The sequence below is a fragment of the Palaemon carinicauda genome, chromosome 23 (genome assembly GCF_036898095.1).
Source record: "Palaemon carinicauda isolate YSFRI2023 chromosome 23, ASM3689809v2, whole genome shotgun sequence".
Taxonomy (NCBI): domain Eukaryota; kingdom Metazoa; phylum Arthropoda; class Malacostraca; order Decapoda; family Palaemonidae; genus Palaemon; species Palaemon carinicauda.
The window spans coordinates 77556065-77579245 of record NC_090747.1 but is presented as its reverse complement, the minus strand read 5'-3'; the positions used below and the strand labels follow the sequence as shown (position 1 = coordinate 77579245).

At 44.4% G+C, this 23181-nt stretch overlaps 1 protein-coding gene across 1 annotated transcript in view; it reads right to left on the bottom strand.

The window, feature by feature from the left end:
* The window catches only part of Mesh1 (Metazoan SpoT homolog-1), a 48369-nt gene extending 27632 nt beyond the window's left edge, over nt 1-20737 (bottom strand). The window contains exons 1-3 of the mRNA XM_068347083.1: nt 20720-20737; nt 20293-20536; nt 10913-11131 (exon numbers count right to left, since the gene is read on the bottom strand). Of these exons, the coding sequence (XP_068203184.1) occupies nt 10913-11042 (130 nt within the window). The 5' untranslated portion in view covers nt 11043-11131; nt 20293-20536; nt 20720-20737. The remainder of the gene's footprint in view (nt 1-10912; nt 11132-20292; nt 20537-20719) is intronic.
* Nucleotides 20738-23181: the final 2444 nt, after the last annotated feature.

Here is a 23181-nt window from a genome sequence, read left to right as displayed (position 1 = left end):
GGCGCGCAGGGGGACCCTGGCGCGTAACAGGAACGGAGGCTCGAACGCCTGAGGGTGAACGCCGAGGCGCTAAGTCAGGAACAGCAGCGCCAGCAGCAGGCGAGCGCTCAGGCGGTGCCTGGCGCTTTGGGGCAAGAGGCGCAGTTTTGCGCTCAAGCCCCTTCAGCCCCGAAGAGCCCGGAGACTGCGCAGTGGCAGTATCAGGTGGCGCGTCACGCGCATCAGGAACTCTGGAAGTGGATGGTCTGGGCGACAGGTCACAATGTCCCGAAGGACGACCATCCTCTGAAGGGGATCGCGAACGATCCCCGGAGAGGTCTAGGTTGGAAGCTGGCAGGACTGGAGAATGGTGAGTCGTCTCCTCCGCAGAGGACTGTGGCGACGACGAGCCGAAGAGGCGTCTCTTAACCCCCTTGTAAGGAGAAGGAAGGCCTTTAAGGCGAAGGGGAGGACGAGCCTTCCGGCTTATACGCCCATGAAGGGCCGTGGGATCAGCAAGCTGACCATCAATGGGCCTCCGAAGAGGAGTCTCTGAAAGCGAACTCCCCGAGGGGGAGAATCGCCGGCAGGAAAGACCGTGGGACTTAGATCCTCCCCCGAAGAATGTTCGGAGGGAGAGTCTAAGCCTTCAGCTACCTCAGCCACAGGAACGGGAGTTTGGCTAGACCCACGGGATCCAACATCGTGCTGTAGGGCGACGTGACGGGGGAGGGTCTGAAGACAGGACGAGATGAATGTCCTTGAGTCCGGGCTGAAGAGGTATACTGGTGACTCTCCCCCCATGTCCTCCTTGTGTTCCCAAATATGCTGCAACTGAGGACAAACTGCAGCTGTTCCCAGTGCTAACCTCTCGATTCCTTACTGGCAAGAAAGAGAAGGTCTTGAGACATCAGACACAGAATGGAGACTCGAAATCTTGAATGAATCGGACCGAAGGGCCGGGACCCTCCGATTCTGAGTCTAGCCAACAACTCAGGAGCGAGCCTGAATGTTGCCTTCCCCTCTTCCTTAGAAAGGGGGGAGTAGTAAGAGACCAAGAAGATTGCTTACACACTGGCCGTGGCCAGAGTGAGCAGAAGACCCAAGGCGGAATACAATCCGAGGCCTGTCGTAAAAGGGGTCTTGAGAAGATCTCTTAAAGGACTAATAGTCCGAGCCATGCTCCAAGTTGGAGGTCTTCCTCCGACTAGGGCAGGGACGATCGTAGCTTCGCATGCGCGAGGATAGATCCAGCGGGCAGGAAAAAGTTATTCCTTTAAGCCTGAAGGTCAGGGAAAGGCTGAGCGACAGGCTTCATTGCCGAGAGCGGAAAGGAGTTTCCTCCCGCCGAAAGGCAATAAGACCGTTATTGCTGGAGAAGGGGCCTCAAGGGAAGAGGTATATCTCCCACGGCACCAACCACCTTAGACTCTTCACTTTGCCTGGGAGACTCCTGTGGATGACTATCGCAGATGACGCGACCTCCGTACCGCGACTGTAGCGGGTTGTCTCTTCTAGAGGAGGAAGCGTGGTGTCTCCAGGCATGAAGCCGAAGCGACGCCCCGGTTCGGGAGAGATGTCGCAGTGTGGTTGCTTGAGAAGTCTGCGCCGTGGGAGAAGCTCTCCCGGGAGTTCCGTCAGGGGAAGCAGAGGGTCCAGAAACCGTTCTGCGCGTAGTCCCAGTGGAGCTCTCCCATTGAAAGGTTGACAGACAACCTGGTCTTGTTGAGGCCCATTGTCCGCAGACAAAAGGGAGGGAAGACGCAGGCGTCGAAGTTGTCCCACCATCACCGGAATGCATCTTGCCAGTGTCTCGGGGGGAAGACTAGCGGAAGCTTGAGGTTCCAAGCTGTCGCGATCAGGTCCCCCAGACCAGCACTTGCTGGTTACACAAGGTCAAAGACCCCTAGGTACACTCTCTCTATGAGGCTCTGCTCGGATAGTCTGAGGGAAACATTCCCCTGCCTGGAATGAGAGAGCCGATGGTGGTATTGAGAGAATCTCAATCATCCCGGTATCTCTACTGCAAGATGTGAAGGTGTGAAAATGCGTCCCCTGCTGGTTAGAATGAAGTCGACGCGCAACGGGGAGACTCGGCAGGAGCTGTAGGATCTGAAGAGGGGCCAGACTAAGGCCCCTAAGCCTGCCTGAATGATGGAGAGGTATCCTTCAGGTCTTGACCATAGGCCTGGACCGGAACATGCCCCCCCCCCCCCCTCTTTCCTTTGACGAGTCCGAGAACCGCATCAAGAATGTGGGGAAAGGACGAGAATATCCACTACCATCAAGAGGCTCCATAGGTCAACACCCACTGCAGGTCTAATAGTTCCGCTGGTCCCATAGGGCCAGGGAGTCCGGTTAAACATTGCCTGAAGCCACCGGAACTTGGATCGCCCCACATGGAACTTATCCTGAGGCGACCGTTCGGACTATAGACGGGTCAATGAGGAAAGAAGAACTAGGAAACGTTCCAAGGTAGGGCTGAAAGCTCTGCTTGACTGAGAACAGGTACTGCGACTCTCCTCAGTCTTGCCACAGTCAACCGAAAGGAAGGCTCGGAGGATGTGGTAACAGAATCTGGCGTCCCCAGGTGGTCACCCATCCAAGTACCGACGTTGCTTAACCTCGCTGGATGGACGAGAAGCGGGGTTTCCAATGTGGTAAGGCGGTTGACTCAATATCATGGCCAGATACTCCAGATGTTGAGGCAGAGGAAGAGAAGGCTCCAAGCAAAATACCATGAGCCCACACTCATGGTAGACATCCGGACGCTTGTCCCGGCGCTGAAGAAGGTCGAAACCCGAGACTACCGGAGTTGACCAGCCCTCCAAACAGCAGAGGAGGCGGAAGCCTGCACCTGAGCGGCCAAGAGGAAGGCAGGGAGAGTTCTCTGGGGAAACAAACCTGCTATGCCACGGTGGGATAGCCACACTGCATCATAAGCAGGAATACTTGCAGTCTAGGCTGAATTCGACGAGCACCCTGGAAGATGGATGGAATGGAAACTGAAAGTACCCGTCCTTCCGATCCAGGGTTTAAGGAGTCCTGTCGCCTCGTTACCAGTCTGATCGATTCTGCTGGCCGAAGTTTGTTCGACAAACTTGATCGGGGCTGAGAGGTCGACTATGGACATCCCCTCTCAGATCCTTCCTTACAAGAAAGGATCGACTGAGGGGGCCGGGGGTGAAGCCGTCGATGATCCTAAGGAAGACCTTCGCCTAAGGTATGGATCATTCTGCCCAACCGGGCAACTCTGCTGACGCTATGGCATAGAGGTTCAGAGACACTGAATTCGCTGACAGAGACGGCAGGCGCGATATCCTTGGCTACTCACAGAGAATATGCGGGAATGGGCATCGGGAAGCTGTCATTCGGATGAGTAACCTTAAGCATCCTCTCAGCGAAAAACCTGCAATCCTAGAGTTCATGAACTCCTTTTAGGACTATGCCCCCCCGGGGGAGTCTCCCGTGCCATCTGTTCCTGACAGGAGAAAACTGCAATTGGACACCTTGTCCCAGTTGTCGTAGCCGATAACTTAGGCCGACGTGGTTGAAAGAAAAGGTGCTGGAGCCCCGCAGAGTCTGGAAGAAAGCGCCTTGGAGGAGTGAAACCGGAGTCGATTTACTCCGCACAGCAGCTGTCTAAGTCTCTGTCCTTGGGCACAAACAAACTCTTCTCAAGGATGGAAGGGTGTCTGAGGTCGTCGACCTCCACAGATGAGACACCCGAAGGAAGCCCTCAGTCAGCGCGTCCAGATGGTACAACATCGAGCTTGTCCGCAAGTTAGATACTTAACGACGAAAGGCCAAGGTGCCTGAGCTCAAGAGGAGGAAAGTACCCTTGATCTTCCTGTAGCTTCCTTGAACCAAACCTCGGGCTGTAACCGAGGAGGGAAAGAACCTGGTAAGCTCCCAGAGGAAGAGGTAAGCAGTCACCCCTTGTCCGATGGAGAAAACTCGAACAGAAAGCCCCCCCCCGCCAAAAATCCTTCCAGGGAATGACGGGGAAGGGCTAACCCAGGTTCAGGAATAGAGTGTTGCTGAGATCTCCCTTAAGTTCCTCCTATTCTTGCAAGTGCCATGCTCTGTGTTTACGGGGTGAGACAGTGTTCTGGAAATACGCTCCAGAAGAACTCGCCAGGCTGGTCATGCTGCGAAAACCCCATTGGGAATCGTGGTCGCAATTGCCCTGGAGCTCGCGCGACGGGAATTCCTGGTGGTCGGCGGGCGATAACCCATAGACGAGCAATGGATACTGCAAGAAATAAGCCGACATTTGTGCGAAGAAACACTGTAGGTTCGTGCGACGGAACACCATCCGTCTGCGCGATGGAAAAAACCGTTGGTTCGCGCGTGGGCGAACATTGGAGAGCATGAGCGTAGACGTGCAGGCACGTGGGCGTGTTGGCGCGCAGGCGAGTGGTCGCGCGGTTGCACGGGCGAGCGGTTGCGCGGTTGCACGGGCGAGCGGTCGCGCGGTTGCACGGGCGAGCGGTCGCGCGGTTGCACGGGCGAGCGGTCGCGCGGTTGCACGGGCGAGCGGTCGCGCGGTTGCACGGGTGAGCGGTCGCGCGGGCGAGCGGTCGCGCGGGCGAGCGGTCGTGAGGGTGGGCAGGTGGATGAGAGCGAGTCCGAGGCGGCGAACGCAAGCGTTAGCGCGATGGCGAGGAAACGCGCTGCCGCGTGGGCGAGGAGGACTGCTGGCGATATGGATCAACAAGCGATCGGTGGTGAGCTGGTGAGCGCTAACGCGCAGGTTAGCGATGGCGCGTTGTGATATGCCGACGCGATGGTCGAGCAGTATGCGCAGGTGAGTGATCGTGCGATGGCGAGCAGTATGCAAAGGTGAGCGATCGCGAGTAGTGATCAGCATGCGCAGGGTCGCGCGATGGTGATCAGTATGCACAGGGTCGCGTGATGGTGATCAGCATGCCAGGGTCGCGCGATGGCGATCAGCATGCGCAGGTTGGCGGTCGCGCGATGGCGAACAGCATCTGCAGGTGGGCGATCGCGTGATGGCGAACAGCATACGCAGTTGAGGGTCGCGCGATGGTGATCAGCATGCGCAGGGTTGAGCGATGGTGATCAGCATCCGCAGGTGTGCGGTCGCGCGATGGCGATCAGCATCCGCAGTTGAGGGTCGTGCGATGGCGATCAGCATCCGCAGTTGAGGGTCGCGCGATGGCGATCAGCATCCGCCGTTGAGGGTCGCGCGATGGCGATCAGCATCCGCCGTTGAGGGTCGCGCGATGGCGATCAGCATCCGCAGTTGAGGGTAGCGCGATGGTGATCAGCATCCGCAGTTGAGGGTCGCGCGATGGCGATCAGCATCCGCAGTTGAGGGTCGCGCGATGGCGATCAGCATCCGCAGTTGAGGGTCGCGCGATGGCGATCAGCATCCGCAGTTGAGGGTTGTGCGATGGCGATCAGCATGCGCAGGTGAGCTAGTAGCTGGCGAACCATGTTCCTTCAGAAGTGTTGGAGAACGTTGGTGTGCCGGCTGTAACACACGTGGGCGATCCGGAGATCGCTGGCGGGCTGATGATCGCTGACGAGCTGATGATCGCTGACGAGCTGATGATCGCTGGCGAGCTGATGATCGCTGACGAGCTGATGATCGCTGACGAGCAGAAGGCTACGCGTGGAAGCCTGCGCAAAGAAGAAGAGTCCTTGACCCCGACCTGAACCGAAGTTCTAGATCGCGAGGGCGAACGTGGGCGCACAGGGCGCGTAACAGGAACCAACAGGAACCGCAGGGAAGATCATCTTGAAAGCGCTGACGAACAGGAGAGCGCTGATGAGCAGAAGGGCGCGCAGGGAAACCCTGACACGCAAGGGAAGAACCCCCGTGGGGGCAACCCTTTGCCCCGAAGGGATCGTTGTCCGCCGGGAGACTGATGTCCGTCGGAAGACCGCTGTCCGTCGGGCAGACCGTTGTCCGTCGGGAAGACCGTTGGCCGTCGGAAGACGAGATCAGACTGCTGTCCATCTGCACCAAGGCGGAAGATCGAGAAAAAGGAGTTGTAGGCTGCAAACGGAGATCCAAAAAGGCGCCTCAAGCACCCTTATAGGGAGATGAGAGGCCCTTATGACGAGGCGGACGGTGGGCCTTACAGCGAGGGAGGCCAACAGCAGCAGCAACAGCAACAGAAGAAACCTCCGAAGAGGAGTCTCTATGAGTGTACTCTCTCGCGAACGAAAGAGAAACACTTCGTGGAAGAGACTGGTCAGCCAGTGACCTAAAAGGAGCAATCCTCCGAAGAGGAGCTCCTGCAGTTGCCCAGCCCCTTGAGCGAAACTGCAGGTGCGACCGCTCAGCACCAAGAGCATAGTCGCACGAAAAAAAGGCAAGAGAAGAACCCCCCAAAAGGGGAAAACTCAAGCCTGGACAGGAAAAAAAACTTCCCTCGGAAGGAAAGTAATCCGCCCAAGGAGGCAAGCCTCCTGACTGTTCTAAAATGAACTGGAGAGCTGTCCGTCGACACGGGAGTACTACCAGTAGAAGGAGACACGCCCCTGACGAAAATACAAGGGGGGAGGCAGCAACAACCGAATCCCCAGGACTCAACCAGACAGCTCACACCGTTGCTATATTACAGAAACGAACTAGATCGGTAACTGTAAAAAAATAAAACAAATAATATTAGTACACATTCATTCCCCCGGGAAGGCTCCGAAGAGGAATCCCGAGGGAAAGGAACAAGAATTACACAACAGGCACGTGCCCTCACAACCACTTACACTCGCGGAAGGAGAGCTGTAACCAAAACAGAATTATAACAATTATAATTATGTAACTATGTAATTATGTAATTTAAAAATGAATGAACACTAAAGAAAGAATGAAAACCCCGAAAGGAATCGTTCTACAAGCTGAAAAACAAAAAACAACTACAATTAGATTCATAACTAATTGATACAAACGTACGGCGTAGCAACCCCCCACACGGAAAGGAAGCTAAGCTACAAGGGCGTAGTAACACGTAGAAAAAGGGTGAACGACCTCAAGAGAGAGAGAGAGAGAAAGACATAAGTCAAACTCGATCGCCACCCATAAAATACGCCGTGGTGGCCTAACTGCCGAGGCCTCCACGTAGATATCGTACACTACACACACATATCTGAAAAGGAAACTTACTTATTTCTATACTCAAATATATATACAAACATGAAAACATGTTTACATATATATTGAGTAAATGAAAAGTAAGCGATTAAGTAAAGACAAAACAGACAATGGCTGCCAAGCGAGGACCAAGACAGAGACGTCTGTCACAGTCCGAGCCAAAAGTTAAAGTGAGTATTCACCTGTGTGTGAGGGGGAGGAGGGGTAGCTAGCTACCACTCCCCTACCCCCCCGCTAACTAGCGCGGGGGTAATACACCCTCGTTAAATTCTAATGGCTCGCCATTTCAGCTACGCTAAAAGTAATACCCTTTGTAAATAGCGTGGTTTGTATTTCGGTTACGGAACAATATACAGTTTTCTGTATCATAAATGACCAAATCTGTATGGGTAGAATCCAAGAATATTGAGGGTTGACAGTATAGAACTTTCTCTGCCTGGAAAGGGAGGGCGAGGCAGGATCTTATTTAACTGACTAGACTCAAGCAAGTTCTCAGATCCATAGATTTGATCACCTACTCGGTCCAGGACCAAATCAACAAAATCCTACCAAGGCAGCTCCAAGGAAGGCCACAAACTTTGAAGAGCACCGAACTACTAATCGATGACAGGTTCTCCCCAAAGGAGAAGCCAAGGTTGCTTCCCCCAGCCCATTCCACTCAAAGATGAGAGCAAGGAACTTCACAAAGGAGCTCTCCGACTCAGGGTAGTCTGCCTTCGTAGGCACTGGACACCTCGGGACGTTCAGACTGTTGAGTTCCCTCACACCCAACTGGGGCCAAGGCTGTAGCAGAATACTCAAGAGATTTTATTCCCACCCCCACAAATATGCCCGTTCTGCCCCATTGACAGAACTGATACATAATTGGGGGCAGACAAAGGCCTGGGAAGGGCAATGGCAATGGAGGAAAATCCTTGGCACTGATCACAAAACAGACGGCCAGAATACAATATATTCATCCCTCTGCGGATTTGGCCAGGGAGGATGGCTACAACCCCGTCCATCCCAAGGCCCTGTGCCCCATGGCCACGGCCGAGGGTAAACGGGTCCATCTTCACTCAACTGTTGATATTGCATTGTATGCACCTTAAGTTGTGCCATCCTCTCAATTGGCTTCAATGAGACATCGCTAGAAGAAACAGCAGCAGTGGTCCACTGCCCAGAAAGGAAGAGTGATGTAGGGTGCTGAAGCGCCTCCATCAACCATCAACCCGGAAACAGAGTTAAAGGCCATACGATCCTGTCCCTATAGCTACAGCCTACCAGGGAATGCAGGTGACCCGTCTACATGGGTAGCAGTCAGAGGCCATGTTATGGGGCCAAGACATGGGGCTAGCAGTCTGCATGGAGACAGGTAAAGAGCTTCCAACTTCTAAAGGAGTGAGACAAACATTTGAGTAGCCCATGCACCACCAAAACTTGAAAAGCCCGCAGATGCAGAACCAATAGTTCTTTGTTCATGATGCATACTCATTGGGAATCGAACCAGGGGCATATGCACAGAGCCATCAGAAGCAATTGCACCCCATGAGGAGACCAAAGCAGAAGAAGACTTCTTCGGTGAGTTCTTGGGCGTTGCCAAGACAGACCCTGATGAAAGTCTAGCTTGCTTGCTTCCTTCCCTTCAGGGCATACGCTCTGCCAGGAAGACACAACCTATGCTTGGTGCGTGGGCATGATTGCAAACAATCATGCCCTCTACATGATGCACAGAGGGAGTGAGGATCTACACCCAGTTTATTCTTAAACTGGTTACAACATCCACCCTTCTGACAAGTATGAACATCTTGCTTAATTTCCATTACAAATTAATCAATGCATTCACTTTCTGCAATAGAAAAAGAAAATAAAAGAGATTAGTATGGAACTGACATTACATGCATACTCGTCAATGGCTAACTCAAAAGTGGGACTTTCATACTGGTGAGAGGGTCAGTGTTTCTCGCCCACATGCTCCAACAGCTCTTCAACTGCTTGTTAAAAAAGTATAATACACATCTCTTATTCATTCTGAAACAATCTCCCTATTAACCCTTTTACCCCCAAAGGATGTACTGGTACGTTTCACAAAAGCCATCCCTTTACCCCCATGGACGTACCGGTACGTCCTTGCAAAAAAATGCTATAAAAATTTGCTTTTCATATTTTTTGATAATTTTTTGAGAAAATTCAGGCATTTTCCAAGAGAATGAGACCAACCTGACCTCTCAATGACAAAAATTAAGGCTGTTAGAGCAATTTAAAAAAAATACACTGCAAAATGTGCTGGGAAAAAAATAACCCCTTGGGGGTTAAGGGTTGGAAATTTCCAAATACCCCGGGGGTAAAAGGGTTAAAGGACAATAGTTTATATGTCACATAGGAACAACTATAAATGTTGCAATATTCTACATGCCTACTTTGTTTTGCAGGAGCTTGCAAATTTTTTAAAAATTTTATCTTCTTTCGCTGTTGCAATAAATAACCCAGGTTGGTGACCTACGTGCTTTTTCAGATATATCTATTTTCTAGTTAGAATCTCTTTCACATCTTTCAGCAAGATGGTAAGGTGTTTTGGGCCAGAATTGCACAGTGCACTTCTCACTACAGATTCGTTTATCTTGATTATTGAAATATTACAGCTTGCTCTAAAAGCTTCCTCACATCTGCTATAGGAGAACCCTACTTCCCCTTTTTCATCTTTTTTGTTAAGATTCATTCTTATTGCCTTTAGTTGACCAAAAGTCTTGAAAGGTCATCCATATGATTTAGCCTTTATCCTTCACTATAAGTTAGGCATATCATCACATATCTTATTAGGATGATCCCAACAGAATTTTGGGGGGTACCTAGATCATCAACAGAAGTAGGAGATGTGGGTTGAATAGATATTAATAGAATTCTCCTCAGTCAAAATAGTAGATGTACACGGGTGGAGTCCGTATATCCAGATGGGGCTAATTTTCAGAAATATAAATGTTTTGATTTGTTTGTTTGTTTTACCTTCTTGAGAATATCTAAGATAGAGTCATATGTTGGGAAAGAAATTTACATTCTCCACCATCAGCACAGAAAGAGTATGCTTCCTGGATGGTCCACTCACTACAAGCTCTGCACATATGGGATAGCACCAAAACAGACATGAGAGGCACAGGTGTAAGTTAAACTTGACTCTTAGGACCAAGACTAAGTGAATATGAAATCAACCTTCCTCTACCTGTAATGTAGGGCTTGCAGCAAAAACTGGAGAGTTCCACCCCAAGGGTTGAATACCGCCCAATTTTGATGGTCACAACAATACGATCTTCAGGGTTGCTGAGGTCATACAATATTCACACATATATCTTCAAATATAAATTAATTTCCAATCATGGCCTTTTTCTCATTCATCTAAATAGTGAATTGTAACAAATGTGGATACTGCATATCCTTGTGAAGAAAAAACAAGTACTGTAGCAGAGTTTAGAAAGCAAGAAGGAAGAATACTTATATAATTAGGAGGAAGCCAAGGTAAAACTTAGAAGTATATAAAGAGTATAAGAGAAATTTAGAATTGAACTTTGGGAAAACATTTCACACTGTTTGAGAGCTTTTTTGTCTGTTACAAGGAATCAATTCAGAGACATTATTCCATGTTGAAGCAGAGTGACTTCGTTATGGCAATCCCCCATTAAGAGGGGAGCAAATCTTGAGGTATAAGATAGGGGAGCTAGTCATACAAACCCACTACTAGTACTCTAATTTGACTGTCAATAAAACTGAGCTTACAAAATGTAAAGTGCAATGAATTTAGGATGTAATAATTATCAAAATAATAGATATCCTTACCTATGGGGTGATTAATGTATGGCGTCTTGTCTGGGTCTTTTCTTCGTTGATTTTTGTGTGCAATAGCAGCATAATTTACACAGGTAATGATGGAGGAAAGTATGGAGGAATCATTCAGCTGCATAGCCATATTTCATACAAATCTTACAGACTTATTTTCCTTTCTGGGAATAATCTCAATTACCTTCCAATTATACTTTGCCAACTTGAATTATAGACCTGTGAAATAAAGTACATATGAGACAAAGTCAATATATATCAGAGGTCAAAGATCTTTGAAAGGTAGGTGGTATCCACCTAGAATAAAAATATTTTGGAAATTCAATTTTATTTTTCCTAACCATACAAACCCGAGTCCTTTACTTAGGATATATATCAGCAAAGATGGAATACTTGGTGTTAAACTTTTATAATGAGGTATTAACAGGTGGCCGGTAGTTACCAGCAGGGAACGGGGAAGCCCTACCCCCTAAACTCATTGAGCACTCACTTTGATTGCCGTCAGGACTTCTAGGGAGTAGGTGATGCTGGGTAAAGTTGTTTAAATGACTCAGGGTTGTATGGTTAAGAAAAATAGAAATTACTGTACTTTACATAATTTGTCATTTATTTCTATACTAGTACAAACCTTCGTCCTTTATTTAGGAGACTCATCATAAGGTGAGAGGAAGTTCCTACTCCTACTGGCTGGATACTTATCCCAGGATACCAAAATCTCAGCCCCTGTAAATGCTGTAGAGTTAAGGCTCTTTATCCTCAGTAAACCGGTGATTTAGCAATACCAGCAGGTCCGAGGCCCGTGAAACTAAGGATAGGGAGAAGAAAATCTGTGTAGTAAAAATGAGGCACACTGTAAATTGCATTCTGGTGATCAGCATTTCGATGATGGAAGCTCCCTAATGTCTATGTGATAACTTTTGTTATCGATCTCTTCGTTGGCTATTCATGATTTCTTAGGTGGTGGTGCACTGTCTATGTGCGCAAACCGGTGAAAATGATGCTTATAATGAATTGTTCGTGTAGGTGAATGCAATGACCAAGCGCTTTCTCCGTTTCCTTGAGAGCACAAGTCGTGTAATTGAGGTATGTGAACTACTGAGCACCTTCTTTGTACGTGAAGGGGAGAGCATGATAGTAGCTCGTGATCAGGAGAACAGAATAAATACATTTGGAAAGGCGAGCGTAATGACCAGGCTTATATAGGTGGTGATTGTGTTGAGTGTGCCTGTCTAGATACGCACGATTGTAAGCGTGATGGCAAAGAGCTTGACCTTATAGGTGCGCATGATAAGTTCTTCCTTAAGGGTGAGGTAGATGAGTGCGAGAGTTTCCAATGGTTGGAGAACTCTAAAGTATGAGCCCTAAATTATGTGGCTTGCGAGATTGTTGTGCGCATTCGTAAACACTTTTGAAGTCTCGCATTGTATTTCTAGTATTCAGTGAGGATGCAGATGAATTCACCACAGGAAAAGCCAAATACAGTATATTGAACTACCGAAGGGAAGAGGGGGTTCTATATCAGGTATTTCTGCCTGCTCCACAAGTGGAGAATATCCTTGTTTATTACCCTAGTCTTGTAGTAATTCATGTGCTGATGAGATGTTTTCCAGACCTAAAGAAGGCCACAATGTCCTTGTGTCCATTTCCCCTATGCCCTAAGCAATTTTTTGGCGGCTTACTAAGCAGAGAAGTCTGAGATATCACTACCTCTCTTGTGGGGGCCGTTGTCACCGTTTCACTACCCCCCCCCCCCCCCCCACCTCCCGGAGGGCAATACAGTATCAGTATCATTGTTATCCTTCTTCATCAGCCCAATGGAGGGAGGCGGAGGAGGGGCAGAGGTCAGATTAGCAGAAGAGGGAAAAGGGCTAATGCACTTCCTCAATTTTGAAGAAGATCCTGACTGCCATCAATCCCGTTTCAGCTTCTTCCTTTACTTTCCACATTTCACCAACTGCTTTGAGGGCCAAATTCTACACTCGTTGCAAGAGGAAGACAGAACAATCATCCGTTCTGCATGAGGTGCACAAAAGATGGGGATCTACATTAACCCAGCTCATAAAGGTGCTACACTTTCTTCTGTACATTAACCCTACTCATAAAGGGGCTACACGTCACTGGCAACTACAGAGCAGAAGAATGTCTACAGTAATTGTTTTTTCTCCATCACCAAACACACTTTCACTAAAAAGAGAAAAAAGAAAAAAGTTAAACAGCCAAAGTAAGAGCACTGAGAGTATGTCTGTACACCTCAGCAGATTAATTCAAAGCAGTATCTCATGTGTGCTGGCAAGGAGACGGAGCTTCCCTTGCTGGCCCCCAATGACCAATGACACACCTCATTAAAATTCTAACAGCCGAACTTCAGCCTAGTTGAAATCCTACTCCTATTGAAGGACAAGTTTTGCATTTGTGTAGAAACAAATAATTTTTCATGAGTGAAAATTTGGTACTCGCACAATATGCAAGATCACAAATGTTACAAGAGTATGTATGGTATTACTGTAATTTATTTCATAAGCTCTCAGACACAAAAATTATTACTTTTAACAAAGTAGTAAATCTACAGGGGTACCCTGACATCTCCTATGCAGTGCCTCGTGAAATGCCTCTTGCTCTAAGGAGACGATGGATAACGTCCACCCATGAAGCTGTGGTACATATCTAAATGTGATTGACACAAAAGGTCACCTGGATACCACCATCATCATCCTGAGGTTTTGGGTTGACCCCAACCTGTTGACTATTCTGAAAATCAGCCAAAACGTTCAATCTGTCACATCTTCTAGTGCTGCTGCCTAATCCGGAACTAGTGAGCGATACGCTGGTAGCTTGTTAAGGATTGTTGCAAACAGTCGATCATTGGTGAACCACACAAAGTCCAAAATTTCCTCACTACCCGAGGATGAAGGGACCACTTTGACCCTATAATGTGTCCCTGGCAGCTGGGTTTGTCAGCAATTACATTTCGTTTGCCTGGAATGGATCTCGCTGACAGCTCCAATCCATGGTCTAATGCCCATTCAAGAACTTGTACAGTATTCCCAACTTACAAAGAAGCAGAGAAGTTCTTCCTTGTTTGTTGATATATGCCACTACGGTAGTATTATCGCTCATCAACACTACTGAGTGACCTACATAGTACTGTTGAAAGGATTTCAGAGCTAATAAAGCTGCCTTCATTTCTAGCAGATTGAGGTGCCAGTTATCTGCCTTGGATCACAGGTCTCCCACCTCCTGAATCAACAGAGTGGCTCCCCAACCTTCCTTTTAGACATCTGAGAACAATAATAGTTTTGGGGGAAAGTTTCCTAATTAGCCACTTTTCCCAAGGTTCTTGTCCTTTAGCCATCAGTGGAGGTCTGATCTCACCTCCTGATTCACCACAATCCCCAGATCATGGCAAAAGGTGAGAGACCTGTCCCAGTGTTGAAGTATTTGCATCTCTGAGTCCAGATATCTCAGAAACCTGATCCCGTTGGAATGTCCCCATTCCAAGAAGAGCCCAAAGACTCATGAATACCTGATGTGCACTTACCAGTCCTGAGCACAGCACTTAGAATTGGTAGACCTTGCTGCTGATTGAAAACTGGAGGAACTTAGGGCAGACTTGTCCATCAGCTTCTGAATTTCTTATGTAAGGTATTCCCCAACTTATGGTATCTGGCTCCTCTACTACTCTTCCTCTTCAAGCTGAAACAAGAAAGAAAAGGAGGAGCAGGGTCAACAGCTCTTCTAGAAGAAGAGGTGGAAGGAGCTGTCATGTTTTACCCTATTCATGCCTTCTTGAGGGCTGTTGTTCTTTCCTAAGGGGTTGTTATTGTAATGTTCTTGTAGAACATAGCTTAATCGAAGAAAGTCCTGTCCGGACCTTCGCCATTTCTCGACAGTTCCATCCACATCTTTAGTCGGGAAGAAGGCAGCACTTTGACTCATGGGAGCGCTTCTTAACATTAAAGCTTCTCTTTGGCCGATCTGTTAGGCAAAACCTCTCCATTTTAAGGACACAGTTTATCCATTGGTTTGCCGACTGGTGTGCTAGAAACGTGACCACCTATGCCCCCGAGAACACCAGGTCAGTCAACTGTTCCTTCTTCTCTGGGCCCGACCGAACTTGAGTAGTTGCAAGGTAAGTTACAGTAACCAACCAATGATCTTGCCAGAATGTTCCCTGAAGGCCATACTGTACGTACATGGTTGTACCCTCCATGTTTTATCTGATCAAAGATTGAAACACCAGTCTATCTGACAAAATCTCTACCGTTAAGGCTGTGAGGGCCCACTCCACCGGCAGAGAAGGGTGGTTATCCTCTTTGGTTGCATAAAACTGCATCTGCTTAGGAAGGGGAGGGGACAAGATCTTTAAGGACTGACGCACCTTTAAGAAATTCCCAAGACCTTGACATACTGTAATTCCGATGGTTTTATTGGCCAGCTTGGAACAAAATAGCTCCAGAATAGGTTTTGTACTCTGCTATGCAATTAGGAGTCTTTCAGTCGACATATTCCTTCCTTTCTTTGAAGCCTTGATTTATTCTCCCAATCAATTGACTCATTTTGAAATGAATAAGACTTTCATGAATCTGGATTTGGACTTTGGACCTTCGGCTTCAGTCGATATGATTTTTAAATCCAGCATGGAAGCCAGTGTCAATAGAATCTTCTTGTCTGGTTGGAGACATTTTACTGTGTTCTGAAGAGCAATGTCATCTGGCAAAACCTCTTTCCTGATCCAAAACCAAACCTAGATGATATTCAGAGGGTTCCCCTTCCCTCGAGTTATCCTTTTTCATCCTGGGAATCAACCTGGCTAGGGTGCTATCCTTGGGCAACAGGGACAAATCATGTGCCACTGAAGGGATGGCAATGTTTTTCTTCAACAGTTCCAGAGCCTCAGAACTTGGCTTTGCCGTAATATGGTTTAACTCTAGGGTCCTGAGGGCACTCTCTTTAATGTTATGATCACTGCAATTTACTGGTTGTTCCTTCTTATCATTCCTCTCTCTCCCCAGCGCTCATTTTGAGAGAGAACTATTGGCATTATTGATTGCTAGAAAAGCGTGATCGCGCTACTATGAGGAATCCGAATGCGCCTCAAAAGGAGCTTCTCGCTTTCAGCAAGAAAGTTCTGTATCACGCTCACGTCAATCATCAAAGACGTCTTTTCCATTCAAGCAACAAATGATCCAGCAGAAAACAAGGTTCTTCTGTAAATTCCATGCAACTTCGGGCAGAAGGAAGGATATCCTTACATCCCGAAGGATGCAATAGCTCTCCAGAAGGGTTATGTTGGGGTACCAAGGTCCTCGCACACAAGGGAGGCACTCACAAGTGCAACTAGAACAGCCACCTCTTTACACGAGAAAACATGAGTCTCTGCTTGAAAGGAGTACCTTCCATACCTAAAGACGGCCATGATGTCCTTGGGGTATCGTCATCCGAGTCAACATCTTGAAAGGATTTAAAGGACTCGCCCTGAGAATTATGTCCGTCAGTTTCTCTTGGGGAAACATGTTAAACTTCCCCCTCATGAGTTTGATTAAGACTGTTGCCCTTCCTTGCATCGCCACCAGAGGAAGCTGACAAGGAAGGACCTGAGGGCAGAGTACCAGAGATAGGAGGAAGAGGTCCAGCCAACTTTTTAGACTTTGAATGAGACCCTAAAAGAGAGGAGTCATACTTGGACTTCTTCCTACTCCTGCTGTACGCCCTCCCTAGAAGGACGGCTACTTCTTACATTCGGCTACTCACAGGGAGAAGCTTATGAGCTATTTACAACCTACTAATATGCTTCAAAGACACTCTGAAAAGAAAAAGCACAGAAAATAAATTCAGCCAAGTTTGGGGTAAGGTGCTGAGAGTATGTTGTTACGCATCAGTAGCTGAAATAAAAATGGCTACTCTGTGAGCCGCCAACCGTTAATTACTGACACCTAATTATATTTTTAAAAGCTAAGTTTTCCGGGTTCGGTGAAACCATACTCCTATTAAAGGATGAAGGTTTGTATTCATACAGGAACAAACAAACTTATATAAATAGAATAATGTTAACTCGTATGCATTTGCAAGTATAACTGTAACATGAAAGGGGTTTGATTTATAACAACATGTTTACACATTCAGGGTTACTGATCCAGGCTAAGGCCGTATTTAGGGTCACCACTAAAAAAGATTGAGAGTTTGCCATAAAGGGAGGCTAAGAATAACATACAGTAGATACTGTACTTAGCCTAATTCCAGATTCGTTGTCTTTGGACTTAAATTTTCCATTTTTTCTACTGTTGGTACTGGTTGCCATTTACCTCCTTCAAAGTCGCTAAGCAAAGTCTTTTCTTTGCCACATGATTTGTATATGGTCAAACATCTAAGTCTTTTCTTTGCCACATGATTTGTATATGGTCAAACATCTAAGTCTTTTCTTTGCCACATGATTTGTATATGGTCAAACATCTAAATCTTTTCTTTGCCACATGATTTGTATATGGTCAAACATCTACCTCCACTTCTCAAGAGACGTTAGCTCCGACATTTTAAAAAAGTTCTTCTTTGTATCTCGGTTAGGGAGGACATAGATGCTGGGATCAAATCCTAGACAACTCGGCCCAAATTAAGACAACTTGACCCACATTGAAACAACTCGACTTGCAGCAATTTTATTTAATTATTGAACTATTTTTCTCATTAGCTATATGTAAACATTCACGGAAATGACTGCAGACTTTATATTTATTTACACATAAGAAACAAATGAGAAGTAAGTTTTCACATAGAAGAAACTTAAAATCAATCTATATTGTATACAACAATAAAAAGGCAGTCTATTCATAATGAATGTGGGTAGACTTTATAGCATTAATGCTGTGCCTTACATATCGATTGAAAATGATATACTGTACTGCCATTGGATATAACACCTGTATTTAAAAAATAACACTTACTTGCTAGTACCTCATTACTATTAATTTGAATTGCCTGTGCATTGTTACTACATTAAAAAGGAACAGATAGTACATCATCATCACCATCTCCTCCTACGCCTATTGACGCAAAGGGCCTAGGTTAGATTTCGCCAGTCACCTGTATCTTGAGCTTTTAAATCAATACTTCTCCATTCATCATCTCCTACTTCACGCTTCATAGTCCTCAGCCATGTAGCCCTGGGTCTTCCACCTCTTCTAGTGCCTTGTGGAGTCCAGTTGAAAGTTTGGTGAACTAATCTCTCTTGGGGAGTGCATAGAGCATGCCCAAACCATCTACATCTGCCTCTGACCTCATCTGCATATGGCACTCGAGTAATCTCTCTTATAGTGTCACTTCTAATTCTGACCTGACATTTAACTCCCAATATTCTTCTGAGGGCTTTGTTCTCAAATCTACAAAATGTGTTGGATATTGTTTCATTGTCATACCATAACTCATGTTCATACTGTAACACCGATCTCACTAAACTGATATATAGCCTGATTTTTATATGTAATTTCAGGCAATTTGATTTCCAAATTTTACTTAACCAAGCCATTGTCTGATTCGCTTTTTTCAATCTATCATTAAACTCCAATTCTAAAGATCCTGTATTAAGTATCATAGTTCCTAAATATTTAAATGATTCCACCTCATTAATCCTTTCTCCTTCCAATGATATTTCATCTAACATTGCATATTCTGTTCGCATCATCTCTGTCTTTCTTACATTTATCTTGAGCCCAACCTCACGTGATATTTCATGCATTCTGGTAAGCAAGATTTGCAAGTCCTGTGGTGTGTTGCATTCTCTGGGGCAGCTAATTTCCTGTTACCAATCCAGTGCAATCCTCCACCATCCCCAAACTGTTCTATGCAACACAAAATCCATGAGGATGATAAACAACATAGGTGACAACACATCCCCTTAAAGTACCAAATACTAATAAACAGATTGCATGTTTAAAATTTTATTTCTTTGTCAATAAAACATTTACTTAATCTGTTAAATAAAAAGAAACATTTTAAAGATATAATTCTGTCAGTATTTTAGCCCAAACCATTATATATATCTTTCATTCACTTAAAGAGGTGTAATAATGAATACCAAGGTCATTGCCCTCATTTGTAGATAATTCTGATTTTAATATTTCTGATGTGTAAGTGAATGTTATAGTCTAGGCCTACACACCATTTGTTGTGCACTGAATATTTATATATAGAAAATAAAAATAGATTAATAAAATAATATTGCTGGGGCCCGAAATGTCTCGATGCGGGCCGACCTGTCCAGTTACCTTGGGATCAAACCGATTATACAGCTATTTCCCTTTAGGAGAAAATAAGAGGTATCACTGGTTTCTTTATAGCTATTTTCAACTGTTTTGATGTGGTATTATTATTATTATTATTGTTGTTATCATTACAAGCTAGGCTATAACCCTAGTTGGAAAAGCAAGATGCTATAAGCCCAATGGCTCTAACAGGGAAAAATAACCCAGTGTGGAAAGGAAACCAGGAAATAAATTACAAAAAAGAATAAGCAATCAAAATAAAATATTTCAAGAACCGTAACATTAAATTAGATCCTTCACAGATAAACTACAAAAACTTCAAAAATACAAGAGGAAGAGAAATAAGTTGCAACAACATGCCTGATTGTACCCCCAAAGCAAGAGAACTGGTAATCGTCAGAAAGATATACTTTTCAAGTTATAATGATGAGTAAAATTAGCTGTATCTGAAAGAAATCATGTTTCAGTTGGGAAACCAGATGCAAAGTCAAAAAGTGATGTGATCTACCTTTAGAGTAGGGTAAGGAAATTGGGTACCCCACTAGGTAAGGATGGGAAACTACCGTTAGGTTAAGTAGTACTCTCATGACTCAAGTGTCTTCATAACTTTAAAAATATGTTTCCACCAAATGTCACCTAAAATAATACTTTATATTACCTATAGATACATCAGGAATATCTCGAATTTCTTTGATAGTGTTATTGTACAAATACATAAATTTTCTGGGAAACCTTAGGTTAGGCCTTACCCCGGTCGTTTCTTTTCTGCTCTCTTGTAAAAAAAAGTTTTTTAATCGTAACTATTTATTTCAAATGTTTTTAAAATTAAAAAAAAAAAAAATATATAGGACTCCGGCAATCGTCTTCATAACTATTCAAGGCACCTATCAAGAACCTTTATTTTCTTCGGTAGGGTTATTGAACTATTATGACAATGGGATATGTGGTCCAAACTTCGATTTTGACATTTCTGATATTCTAACTAGATAGTAAAACTTACCGAACTGTACCCCAATATAGCATAAACCATAATAAACGGAGTAAACGTTATCTTTTCCCAATCATGAAACACATTTTGACAGAAATGTTATACAATTTCAAGTTTCAACTATGCGATTTACTCACGCTGCAAAATAGATGCACCTATTGATTCTTGCAAATCCCACAAGAATTCGTCCACGATCTCCAAAATGTGTTGGTACAGACAGTCCACGTTTGCGGCAATGCAGGTAAACTGGTTCACAAGCCTAGTTGGGAGACTAAAATAGTCCGGTAATGGGTCGGATTTTTTGTCAACCAAATATTTGCTCATGCATCTCGGGTCTGGCGAGCGTGAGGTTTACGTTTACCTGATTCCTGTTCTGAATTCCTGAAAAGAGTAGGTGGAGCAAGGAGATAAAGTTAAATGGTAAAGTGAAACAGACTGATCTGACGGTATTATTCTGACCAACAAAGTCGCAAATACAAGTGAATAATTTCAAAAATCATACAACAGGGACGATTTAACTGTTTAACAGTAAATGAACAATACGTGATCTGAAACGATAAATACTCTAAAGGTAAAATCACAGCGAAGGTCCTGTAGACAGTAGAGAGTGGGGTATGAAGTATGACATTGTCACATTGCTTGGGAATGGGAAAAAATGTCGTACAGATTCACATTTGGTATACGAATATCTACGTAAAACTACATTTATACTGTATCTATTTACGTGTAAAATGTAATCTATACATAGTTGTATTCATTTCATCTTACCTTTAGAATCTAGTATATTGTTAATAAGGATTTTAAAAGTTAATACTTTGATCGTGCGTCTGACAGTGAAATTCTAATGTTTTGATTCGACTTATGTTCAAAGAATTGCCTGGGAAAATTAAAGGCAAAAAAGCGGCAGGACCAGAAGGCCTAAAACTCGAACTATATAAGGCACTAGGAAAAAGCAAAATATGTCTTGAAACCTTACAGAAATGTTATCAATATGAGTTGGACGAAAAAGAAAAACCAAATATGTGGAAGAAGTCTAGAACAAAGATGATTGAAAAGAAAAGAAGGCCAATGGCAAAAGACCTAAGACCCATAGCTCTATTAAATATTTCTTATAAAATATTCATGATGATGGTGAAAGAGGAAATAGAAAACCACATAAGAATGAACGAAGAAGACATGAATGTCAAGCAGGATTTACAGGTGGAGGCAGGATAGAGGACAATATCTTTATATTACAGTATTGTGTGGAAGAGAGCTATAGTAACAAGAAACCCCTAATAGTAACTGCGATAGACTTTAGTAAAGCATTTGACTCTGTTAAAGGGAGGTATTAATAGAAGTTTTAAAAGAATATAAAATTAACACCAAAATCATAAGTGCAATTGCAAATATTTATCAAGGAGATACTACGGGCATTGACTTAGGAGAAGGTATAGAACAAGAAATGTAGGTTACAAGTGGAATTAAACAAGGTTGCACAGGATCAACTTTTTAAACAAATTACCTATATTGCCATGAAGAAAATAGAAGAGGAAGGAAACTGTTTCAGAAATCAATTAATAAAGATAGAATCATTATTTTTTGCAGATGATGCCTTAATAATTGCACAGGATATACATAATGCAAAGAGTAACATCCAGATATTAGTAGAAACTAGTAAAAAATGTGGGTTGGAAATTAATAAAGAAAAGAGTAATATTATGATTTACAATATGAAAGAAAAGCCAGATATCATAGAGGGAATCAAAGTAGTAGAAAGTTTGACATACTTAGGAATAAAGCTAGACAATAGTAGGAATATATTTAAAACTCAGAAAAGGGTAATGATAGAAAAGGCACAAAAATTAGCTAATCTAACATATTCAGTTATAGAGAAAAGTTGCAATAGAGTGATGATAGGAAAGACGTTCTGGAAAAGTATTGCTTTACCATCTATTTTGTATGGAACAAATGTTATAAATCTAACAGAAACTGAAATAGAGAAACTACAAATTATAGAGAATGGGGTATACAGGAAGATTTTGGTGCCACTAAAAGCACAGCTAATACTACTCTAAGAGGGGAGATAGGTGCATCTTCTATGAAAGCTGCAGTACTTAAATCTTACTTAAATCGTACCCTGAATGGAAAGAAGGAAATACTGAAAATAATTATCCAGGATATTCAAGAAAAAGAAGGAAGATGGTGGAAACAACCTGCAAAGTATTTGGAAGAATTAAGTTTAGGCATAAGACAAATAAGAAGAATGAACAAGGCAGAAATAAAAACGGAAACCAGAAAGTGGGATACTGAACAGTGGAAAGAAGAAATAGAAAGTAAAGTGAGCTTAGAAATATATAGAACGTGGAAGAAAGAAATTAAAGAAGAGTTAATTTATGACAATACGTTTGCTTCAGTGATATTTTTTAGAGCAAGAACTAATACGTTAAACTAAATATTGTAAATAGACACATTGGAGGGAATATAAACTGTAATTTTTGTGAAAATGAGGAGGAAGATTTGATACAATTTTTGTTATTTTGCCAGGAATATAGAAAAGAAAGGAATGAAGTACTTGAGCTACAACAACCATACGACGAAGACCTAAAGAAAATAGTAGGATTATTTTTATTTAGTGAAACAAATATAGAAAAGAAAAAAGAAGTTTTAAATCTAATGTGGAAGAAAAGACAAAACAGTACAAGAAGATAAACGTTGGAGGCGCCGTTGTAAAGGCTATGCCTCACCCCAGAACCAGAACCAGAACCAGAAAGAAAACGTTTCATGGCAGACTTCGATAGAGAGAGAGAGAGAGAGAGAGAGAGAGAGAGAGAGAGAGAGAGAGAGAGAGAGAGAGAGAGAGAGAGAGAGAGAGAGAGGGAGAGAGAGAGAGAGAGAGGTAAATGAAACCATCTTGTCTTTACTTCAAACCTTATCAGCTTCTTGCAAATGGCACCTCTCTCTCTCTCTCTCTCTCTCTCTCTCTCTCTCTCTCTCTCTCTCTCTCTCTCTCTCTCTCTCTCTCTCTCTCTCTCTCTCTCTCTCTC